This window comes from Cupressus sempervirens, chromosome 8 (genome assembly GCF_028749045.1).
Source record: "Cupressus sempervirens isolate cs-2001-9-10 chromosome 8, ASM2874904v1, whole genome shotgun sequence".
Classification (NCBI taxonomy): domain Eukaryota; kingdom Viridiplantae; phylum Streptophyta; class Pinopsida; order Cupressales; family Cupressaceae; genus Cupressus; species Cupressus sempervirens.
Genome location: NC_143125.1, coordinates 41,856,623 through 41,867,890, shown reverse-complemented (window position 1 = coordinate 41,867,890; position 11,268 = coordinate 41,856,623). Strand labels below are relative to the sequence as shown.

At 32.9% G+C, this 11,268-nt stretch overlaps 1 protein-coding gene across 1 annotated transcript; it reads right to left on the bottom strand.

Moving 5' to 3' along the window:
• Positions 1-234: 234 nt before the first annotated feature.
• Positions 235-3,258, bottom strand: LOC149541480 (transcription elongation factor-like protein). Its single transcript, XM_089796736.1, has 4 exons — positions 2,967-3,258; positions 2,739-2,809; positions 2,600-2,621; positions 235-644 (listed from the first exon to the last, which is right to left on the bottom strand). Exons 1-4 carry the CDS (start codon positions 3,077-3,079, stop codon positions 590-592), a joined length of 261 nt encoding a protein of 86 aa, XP_089652862.1. The 5' UTR covers positions 3,080-3,258; the 3' UTR covers positions 235-589.
• Between the last annotated feature and the right edge of the window lie 8,010 nt (positions 3,259-11,268).

Genomic DNA, 11,268 nt, shown 5'->3' with positions numbered 1-11,268 from the left:
GAACCTCTTAAATTGGCCAAAAAATGACGTTTTATACAAATGCAGACTGAAAAGGTTAATTAAATAATTCAGTACCAAAGGTTAAATTAATACTGCTAACAAGATCTCTGTGCGTTATTAGACAGTGCTACGATCGAGGAAGTATCAATTCCAGATATATATATATATAGCACAATTATCTATGAAATAAACTTTCAGAGTGACCAGAAGAAACCTATTAGATCAAAAACAAAATTGAAAACTAAGCAGCTCAGATGTCAGTTAAGTTGTAAATTTAGGTCACATGAAATAAAGATGCACTGCACACCACAAAGGGCAATACAGTCCATTGCAATTACCCACTTGTGCAGAGGACGTGCAGGTGTATTATAATATCACCTCAAGGCACTCATAATAAACTTTAAAGATTATGGCCACCAGAATCAGCCAATAAATTTGGTAAGAAGTATTTCTCTTATCACACATAGGTTCGAACCCTCACTGTTATACTGAGATGGCTCATAAATACCATTTCCAATCAGCCATGTCTTTTATTCATGACTGCCATATAGAGATTGTCTTATAAACAGCATTCCACTTCCACATATCTTTATTCTTCTCCAAGAGTATTGACACGCTCACACTCATCAATCCACTCACTATACCTGCAAATATGGTCATCCAAAAACCTAAATGAGTTTCCACCTTTTCAATTTAGAATTATTTCGAAAAAAAGATAAAAGATAAAAAATAAGGTTCATTGCGACAATGAAGAATTGTTTGCAATATAATCAGGTTTCAGAGAAATCAGAAAACATTTGGTCTGTATTACTTGCTTGGTTGTTCAGCAGAATGCATTATCCAAATGACAAATGTTGACATGAATAGCCTAAGCACTGTGACATAAAACATCCTCTGGTTAGGGGTTATCGTTTATTTGCAGCGATGTCACGTGATTTTACAAGCTCAAAATGGATATTGTTCAATGTGGATCACTGGTAATATATCAAAATGGGCATCTTTTCCATCATTTGTTTAATGAAATTGTAATGTATATGCCATAGACATAGTTGCCAGGAAATTCCATTATAGGAATGTGGACCACATCCTCATCCTCATATTCACAATTATCTGCGTTTTTATGTAATATAGCTATCTTCTCATTTACTCACGTACCCTGCTTTGATTGGCATCCCTTCCCCATTCCCATAACAGTACCCCCTAGTACCCTGATAGCAATATGATCATGTACCAATAAATACTTTTTTTGTTAAGGTACTTCGTCTTCATTGGTTTGTTATGCATAAACTCTAGCTTTGAAGGAATATCTTCTCTAGTTACTAAGTGGGATGGGCTTAGATTTCCATCATATTATCAGACTCTTGTACTCAATGTGTTGTTTCCATCTACTCGTGTCTGAGTGAAAGGGCTCAGAATACATTCTGGTGGTCTACGTCTACTTGTTGTCCATAAATTAAAGTGGGTGTACCCTACACTGATTGGCATACAAACTTCTCTGAGACCTATAAAAAGAGGCATTTTAGATTTTATCCTTGCTAAAAATTGTCTGGATGCTTATGAGCTGTTTGAACATTCAAATGAACCCGTGACTTCAACTTTGAGGATGAACACAACTATGACATTCGGGACAAGCTTCAAGAGAGTCTTCAATCCCTCAAAACCCAAATATTCTAGGTCTTGATATTCCTAGATTTAATAGCATGCTGACCTTAGTGATTTAAGAACAATGACTTGCACATAACTGCCGAGGTTCAAATATTATGTAGACATAAGGTTGCCGTGGACCAGTTTCCCTGGACTGACGCATCCTGTTTTTTAAAAGGCTAAAAATCATTGACAGTGAGATTGTTCCAAGTCTTAGCACTCCTAGATGCGTCTCCTATACCATCTTCAGAGATGAAAAACAATAACTTCTACATAAGGGGAAAAGGTTCGACTACGATCTGGATGTACTAATCCAGGGGACCAATTCTCATTCCCTGCCCGTTTCCTTGAACAGGGATCATAGCAATCCTTTCTATATGGTTTAATTTAATCGATGTCAAATTGAAAAGGCCCTATTCCTCGTAATTTTTTGGTTATGAAGTGAAAACCTAAGGGTCCAAAACATTCAAGTTCGATGACAAGGCTTGACCAACAGGCAGAGTCCCTAGGTCAACCAGGAGAGAGACTTCCCCAAGGGATCACCATGTGTAAAAAGATAAGGCAACGGTGAGTTTTTAATCAGGCTCTATAATACTTTCCTTATAAGAAAACATTAGACAGCATATGGATTCCTCAAAAAACTCGAGCAGACATTCTCACCAGACACCAAGCATAGTTCGAAGTCTGTAGTTCTGTTTAGACCGTGGAAGCAAATGAAGACGCGGATAAAATGTATAGTTTGCTTGTTCCCGCGAGACAGTCTCAAAATGGGCGTGCTGCTAGGCTGGGATCTAGAAATTTACCTTTTAGGTCATGGATAATAGCCAAAAGACCTAAAACTATACACCAATAGTTCCCAAAGAAAACCCAGCAGACCATTTCCGTAGAGAACAAAGCAATCATACAACATAAGTATCTAGAGAATCTGAAAAAGAGGTAGAGATCAGAAACTTACACGTCAATGGGCTCGCTCAGTGCTGTCAGATCCATGGGAAATAAACAACAAATCAATCATTCATTTTCCCAAATTTCCAACAAAACGAAAGATTCTTATTTTTCATTTTCCAAAAAACGTGAAATAAATGAGAGAGAACCGTTTATTGTGGTGCTGAATTTCTCTTGGCATACACTGCAGGAAGCCTCTCCAATCATATCTTTCCGATCCCTGGAAAAAGCATAACAAACCCATAAAATCCACATTTAACAGCAAACCCCTCTGTTGAGAGATAAAATAAGAAGTAACAAAACTACCATTCAAAACCAATATATCTGTTTCAGGCAAGCCAATCTTTTACACAACTATCTGCTTAAGAAAACATTACATTCTGCATTCCACACTACTTCCATGGTTACAAAATGGACATGTGAAGACTGTCTCTAATTTGTCCATCCTCTTCTTGGGAGGGGGTTTTGCAGATGACTTCCTCTTCCCCATCTTCAAGAATGCAAATCTACAGTATTCTGGTTTTTCCGTCAAACAAGCTCCGATCGCAAATCTAATACAGCCCAGAGGAAAATGAAAGCACTCAAAAGATGCCTAGTTGATATTTGACCAAGTTTGCGTGATGGGGGACAGTTTCAAGGCACACAGAAATTTTGTACGCGGTTTGTAATCTAAGAAAGGTGGAACCCTCCCACCTAAATACGCTTGTTTCGACTCCACTATCTTAAAACGTAAATTGTTGTTTTGATTTTTTTTCCAAAAAATTATTACTGCTGCTGGTCAGTTATTTCTTGCAGTTTTCAAATGCATGTTTCTCCATGTCATTGCATTATTACGCCGAGAGGCGTTCTATACAATGGCAGCACAAATGCCCAGCACGGGAATATGCCAAGATTTTTTGTCAATAAAAAAGAATTGGGACTTCCAAATTAAATATTAAAAAAGAATTCTCGAAATAATAGCTGGCCGAAATAATAGGAAGCCAAATGGAGGCCGAAATAATAGGCTCGAAAAAGTAGGGCCCGAAAAAGTAGGACCCGAAAAAATAGGTCCCGAAAAAATAGAGGCGAAATAATTTCAATATGATTTTTTTTTTTGTTAAATATAATTTTGCATGCACATTCATGCTTTTTTTTTGTGGAGAGTGGGGGAATTTGAAACAAATTCGTGGAATGTGAAGAGACGTCTGTTGGGGGATATGAGGAGCCTCTCAGAAGTTATAAAACCAAAGCTCCTCATTTCATTTTCATTTTATGTTTTTACAGGAAGGAAGAGGTGGAGGTTATTGGAGGATTAGATTGGAGTTTTTGAATAGGAGTAAATTGAAATTTTGGAGTAACATTTTTGCAGGTGAGATTTCTATTTTTTATTTACATTTTCATTTAGATTTAGATTTAGAAGTAAATTGAAATTCAAAATTAGTTATAATATTCTACTTTGATTTATATTTCAATTTTAATTAATTTCATTTAGATTTAGAATTCTGTTCATATGACCGAAATTGAGGCCACTGGAGGACCTGTGCAGAGTTTTTCGTGGAGATAAGCATGTGGGTACTGAATCAAGGCACATTAGGCCTCTTGGAGATGTAATTGCGGTGACTTCCATGGCTTTTTGAATCGAATAGGGCAATTTAAACAATCTCAGATCTGAAATTCTTTTTTTCCTTTTCAGCCGAAGACAGAACAAAGATTGCTTGCAAGAAATTTTGCAGAGTTTAAGATTTCATTGCTTATGGCCGACTATTCTTGGTAACTGATATTTCTATTGTATATTCCCGTGCCCAGCACGGGAAGTTTTAATCTATACAATTTATTTTGTGCATTTAGTGCACAAACTAAAGAATGCATATGCAATCAATTTTTTTATCAATCTTTATGATAGCTTTTTTTTTAAAATAGAAAATAGAAATTATTCTTTTATGTATGTAGAAAAAAATTAGAAAGATTTTATGTATGTAAAAAATTAAAAGAATTCTATATACATCTAGATTTATTGAAAAGAATTCTATTTACATCTAGATATTTTGATTGAAATAACCATAATGTAAAAACAAAATATAAAATAGAAATGTTAATATATGTATATAGAAAAAATTAGAAAGATTGCATGCATCTAAAAAAATTCTATTTGCATCTAGATTTGTTTAGAATGGAAAAAAATGGATAATAGAAATATCAGTTGCATGTTTGTAGAAATAAATTAGAAAAACATGTATCTAGAAATTAAAAAGATTCTATATGTGTCTAATTTTTAGATTTTACTTTATTCTAAACTAATTATTGATGGATATATATTTTAAAAATATTTATGTAGTTTAAAGTTTAGATTTTAATTAATTTGTATGCAAATAGGAAAAAGAATAAATATTTTATATATATGTAGATTAATTTCTATTTTTAAAATTTACAAGTAAATGAGTACTTTATTCATTTAAAGTAAACAAGTTTTTAAGTAATATATTTTTATTTTAGAAATATATTAATCATAATGTTCATTTATTATTACTTATTTAATATACTTACTCTCAAATCTAAGACAATAGAAATGATATTTTATTAACTTTGAAATAGGGAAGTGTTAAGCAAGTTCGTTTACAAAAATACCAAAAATATATTTGGTCTTTGATCAAATTGGAGTTAATATTAGAAATATAAATATGATCATTAACAATTAAGCTAAATTCAATTCAAAACAATAATATTATTTAAATTTAAATAAAATAAGCCATGTTTACTTTGAAACATCAAACAACTAATTAACTAATACAATAATTAAAATAAATGAATCTATTATGACATAGAAAAATATTTTCGAAGTATAATTTCTTTGTTTTTGAATCAATATGAGTTTTTTTTTCTACTTGAAAAGATAAACCATCCTAATTGTCATCCTTAGTTAACCCTAACAACAACCCCTACCTTAGCCCTAGCCCCAACAATGATGTACAATATAACTATAATCCAACATTAAACTATAATTATAGCACTAAAACATATCCCTATTGATATAACGAAAATCTCAGTCCAAACCATAATCTAAACCAAAAACCTAAACACTAATATTGGTTATAGTCCTAACCCTAAAATCTAACCCTTAACCATAATGTAAAAAAAAACTCCAAAATATTGATCAAAATCCTAAACCTACCTATATGGATAACCGTGATATTAAACTCTAAATCCAGTCCCAAGGTCCTAACCATGGTGTAAACCTATAACCGAACTCTTAAAAAATTTACTAATCCCTGATCCTAATCACATTCCCAACTTTAAACTTGAACCATAAACCATAGTTGTAACCATAATCATAAACTTAAACAAAACCCTAACCCTAAAGGTACAATCATAAAATTAATCATAGCTTAGACCCTAATCCTAGCACAAACCACAATCATGACCAAATATAAATCTTCACCTTACCCCTAATCATAATTTCAATGTTAACCCTAACATTAGTTTCAATCCTACCATGATATGAACCCTAATATAGACTTCACCTTGATCCTCACCCTAATCTTAAGTCTAATTAAACCCTGACTAAAACCTAATCTAAATGATATATCTAACTATAATCCTAACTGTAATTATCATACAACCCAATGCTAACCCTCATGTATATTTAATCCCTAATCTTAACTCTAAATATTCTATAAACTCTAGAATTGACCTTGATTCTAACCATAACCCTAAAATCTAAATTGTAACCATAGCACGAAAGGTGGGGACCCCCGCTACATGGCACAATTCTGGGTCTTGGAGCCTTGCAAAAGCACTATAGAGTGAGGAAATGTCATAAAGGTGACATGTAGTAGCATGATGCAATTTTGGGCTTTAGAGCATTGCAGAAACAATGCAGCTTAAGGAGGCGCTAGAATGGAGACTCATGGAAAGAAGAGGAAAGACATTCATGTCGCTGGCAAAAAACTATGAAAAGAGATAACATGATGTCTTAACCTCCCACAAAAAATGGAAGGTTGATCCCAAGGGGGAATTTGGTTTCCCCAAAAATGAATGATGGTCATCGATGAAGGTCTTCCTCTCGAAATAGACAGCATAGATGCATCGTGAATCCTCACCAATGAAGGATTAAGTCGCAACCGTCGATGTAGATTCTCCCCTCAAAAAGGATGACTGAGATGCAACGAGGAAACTCCTCCCAATGAAGGATTAAGTCACATTTGTCGATCAAGATTGGCTTTATTTCCAATGGATGACTAAGATGTAGTGAAGAGATTCCTCCCAACAAACGAAGCAGATAGCACAAAAGGTGTGAACCCCCTCCATGTGGCACAATTTTGGGTCTTAAAGACTCATGAAAGCATTGTGGAGTGAGGAAATGTTGGAAAGGCAATGTGTGGTAGCATGATGCAATTTTGAGCTTCAGAGAATTGAAGAAACAATGTAGCATGATGATGCATCAGAATGGAGATGCATGGTAGCATCTTGTGCAATTCTAGGCTTTAGAGTGTTTCAAAGACACTAGCATATAAAGAAATGTTAGAATGGGAATGCATGGCAACATCTTGCACTTTTGGGAAGATGGGAAGATAGCTCGCGAAGAAATAAGAGTTATCGAATCTCGCAGCATGAATCAACCCGACCAAGAAAAAATGATCCAGCGTGGTCAATGAAGAAACCGAGCCAACACAAAATGTTAGCCGCCAACTTTAGCGATGTTAACCCTCTGCAAAGAACCTATCCCATTTAAGGTCTCTCAGATCAGACATTAGTGATGGGTTGAATAGGGGGAAAAAATAGCACACAATGCCCTCCTAAATGAAATTCTAAATGTAACACTAATAACCACAGTCCTACTTCTTTCCCTAACCTTATCCATGAGCGTGGGAATATACATATTATTATATAGGGCACCTTAGATAATAATAAATATAATCTAAAATCCCAACCCTTACTCCCCTCCTAACTATAACTGTGACCATAAGAAAACTTCTAAATATAACCCTTCCTCTAACTCTAACCCTAACCCTAACCCTAACTATAATTGTAACCCTATCCCTACCACTAACTGTAACCCTGAATCTAACTCTACCACAATTGGACTTTAACCCTAACTATAACTATAACCCTAAACCTAACTCTAACCTTAACCGTAACCATAACCGTAACCCAAAACCTAAACCTAATCGTAGCTAGGATTCTAATACTCTGTCTACCCCTAACTCAAACTATAGCCCTAACTATACCTCAAACTCTAACAGTAACTCATATTATAACCCTAAACCTAACCCTAACCTTGACCCTAACCCTAACCCTAATCCTAAGCCTAACCCTTTGTCTACCCCTATCTCTAACCCTAACCCTAACCCTAACCCTACCCCTAACTCTAACCCTAAATCTAACTCTTTCTGTAAATCTAACTCTACCATAATTAGACTCTAACCCTAACCCTAACTTTAATCCTGACTGAAACCCTAACCCTAACCCTAACTCTAACCTTAACCCTGACTCAATCCCCTTACCCTAACCTTAACATTGATATAACTCTCTCTATATATAACCCTAACTCTAAATATAAACCTAACCCTAACCCTAACCCTAACCCTAAATCTAAATCTAACCCTAACTGTAAGCGTAACCCTACCCCTACCCATAACTCTAACTGTAGATCTAACTCTACCATAATTGGATTTTAATTTTAACCCTAACCCTAACTCTAACCCTAACCTTGACTCAAAACTCTAACCCTAACCCTAACTCTAACATTAACCCAACTGTAAAATTAACTCTATTGGTAACTCAAACCCTAAAACTAACCCTAATTCTAACCCTAACTCTAACTCTAGCTCTAGCTCTAACCCTAACTCTAACCATAACTCAAACTCAAACCCTAAACCTAACCCTAATCCTAACCCAAATTATAATGCTCTGTCTACCCCTAACTCAAACTATAACCCTAACCCTAACTCAAACTCTAACCCTAACTCATACTCTAACCCTAAACCTGAATATGTAATACATTAGAATGGTTAAGTAGAATATGTATTGGAATGCATTATACAATGTTAGAACAACATCAACACAATTAAAAATAATCATAGAGAATATATGAAGAAAACTAGGCAAATAAGTTTAACTCTAAAAATGAGGCCTGTAGATGCATATTCACTTGCTGGAAAATGTATGGCAATCCAAAAAAAGAGACCTCTTTTCAAAACACGGTCAATAAAATAGTACAATCATAATAAAATAAATATTTCCTATTAAAACTAATATATATTAAAAAAAAGGTCACCATCATAATAATGTTGCATTTATAACGAGTCAAAAAATAAAAATAAAGAGCCAAGTACATTGTCAGCTATTGTGTGTGTGTGTGTGTGTGTGTGTGTGTGTGTGTGTGTGTGTGTGTGTGTGTGTGTGTGTGTGTGTGTGTGTGTGTGTGTGTGTGTGTGTGTGTGTGTGTGTGTGTGTGTGTGTGTGTGTGTGTGTGTGTGTGTGTGCCCAAAATGGGTGACCAAACATTTGGGGTGGAGTTTGGGGGGTTTCAAAAAAAAAATTATTTAAAATATTGGGAAAAATCCCACCTACCTTGCCCAAGGTGCTCCCCACTTTCCATCCCCTTAAGAGAGTGACATGACAAGGGTGGGCCCTCCCCTCTCCCTTCCACGCCATCTCCCTAGACTTCTCCCACCTAAGTAAGGGGTAGGGTGGTGGCTAGGTCGGCTAGGAGGGAGTAAGGTAGATGGGAGTTAGGGAAAAGGGTAGTTTAGGAAATTTATTTAAGGGGTAGATAGAAAAATATAGTATTATATTAAGTAAAGATAAAAGATGTTAGTTTAGAATAGATTTAGGGAATTTATTTTTGGGAAGTGTCAACGTATATTTATTTTAGATTAAGATTTGTTAGGGGTAGTTAGGAAGAAAATTAGTATTTAGGAAATGTTAAAGGATTAGAATATTTGAAAATTAATATAACATGACAAGATTTTAAGTTGGGTAGTTAGGGAGTTCAGTTAGGAGATTGTAATGTAGATGAATCTTAGGAGATATTTAAATTGGGAAAATCAATGCGTATAATTAGATTTGTTAGTAAGGTATGAAGATAGTTTAAACTTAGTTTTTTTTTTAATATTTCAAGTAGAAAATCGGGATTAAAATTTGAGAGTAGGAACCAATTACGGTTTGGAATTGAATTGATAAGTGCATTGATTAACATAGGAAATAATGAATTCCTTAAGTAATTGTGATTTGTAGTGTCTTGAAATGTAACTGTTAGTTAATAATTTTTACAGATTGCGAACTTATGCACATTCAATTATAATAGTTTACCATTTTAGAATAACCCCAACCACCTAATGCAAGTGTAAACCTTATTAAATTAACATCATAGCATCCGACTTAATTGCAAAACATAAATGTTCTTTGAAAAAAAAAATCACTGTTTTTGCCTTGTAGGTTTTTTAGCATGACAAAATATGAAAAAATAGCAACATCTCTAACAAATATTCTATTGACTAAATAAATTATAGGAACTACAAAATAATATTTAAAGAAAACTAAACTAATATAAAAAATAAATTAAAATAATTTAAAAACTAAAAGCTAAATTAATTTTAAAAATCAAAAGTTAAATAAATAAAATCACAACATGAGCTAATGTGGAGATCACAAGTAATTATTTTTTAAATAAATCGAAAAAGAAAAATAATAGTTAAAAGTGGAGATAACAATTAATAAATATCAAAACAAGAGTTAAAAGTAGAGTGAGATAAAAATTGGCTAGTAAATAATTAATGGGAATTATTTACAATTTTTTGGCCAAACTAACAACTTTTCCATCAAAATTTTAATTTACAAGAATAAAGTTCCCACAAATATTCTATCGGCTAAAAAATTATTAAAAAGAGGATGTGATAGATGAGTACGAATGTTTACACATCTATCTAATTTGGTCTAGATTATAGATTGCTTCCTAGTTTTCATTAAAAGAACTAAATTAAGAAGAAAAAATAGAGATATGATTTTGTATTATTATTGCATTTATTTAAGAGTTTATTTATTTAATTTTAGTATTTTTATTTAAGAGTTGTGTGTGGGGGTATTATTTTTTATTTAAATATAAGTGGATACAAGTTATATCAAATTTGTTATCAAAAAAGTGTAGAAATGCAAAAGAGAAGAATAAAACAATTGCCACATAGTGGTTAGTATTTGTCCATTATAGTTATAATATTTAATTATAAAAATACAGTGTAGAAATAAAATTAATTATACAATGACAATGTTAAAATATAATATAAAAATATAAAATAACATTTACTTAATAATTAAAGCTATGCATAAATAGTAAAAAGTAAAAAGTAATAATTAACTTCGTATTAATATTATGATTATAGAAGTAATTTTATAACAATACATCAAAATAATATTTATAATATAAAAAAAAATTAAAAATTATGTAATGGTGGAAAATAAAATAATTTCAATATTTTTAAATCACATTATGGAAATTTGAATGAGGTGGTGGATGCAAACAAATTGACTTAAAAAATGTTAGCTTTCCATAAAATCCGTCCATAAGATGTCAAATTATTAGCCAGTGAAATGAAGAAAAAACATTGTTTTCATTTTGTTATTTAAATATTGTACACATTACTTTAGAAAATAATTTAAGAACTTTTTTTTTTTAAGTTCATTCTAATTGGTTAAAATGAGTTT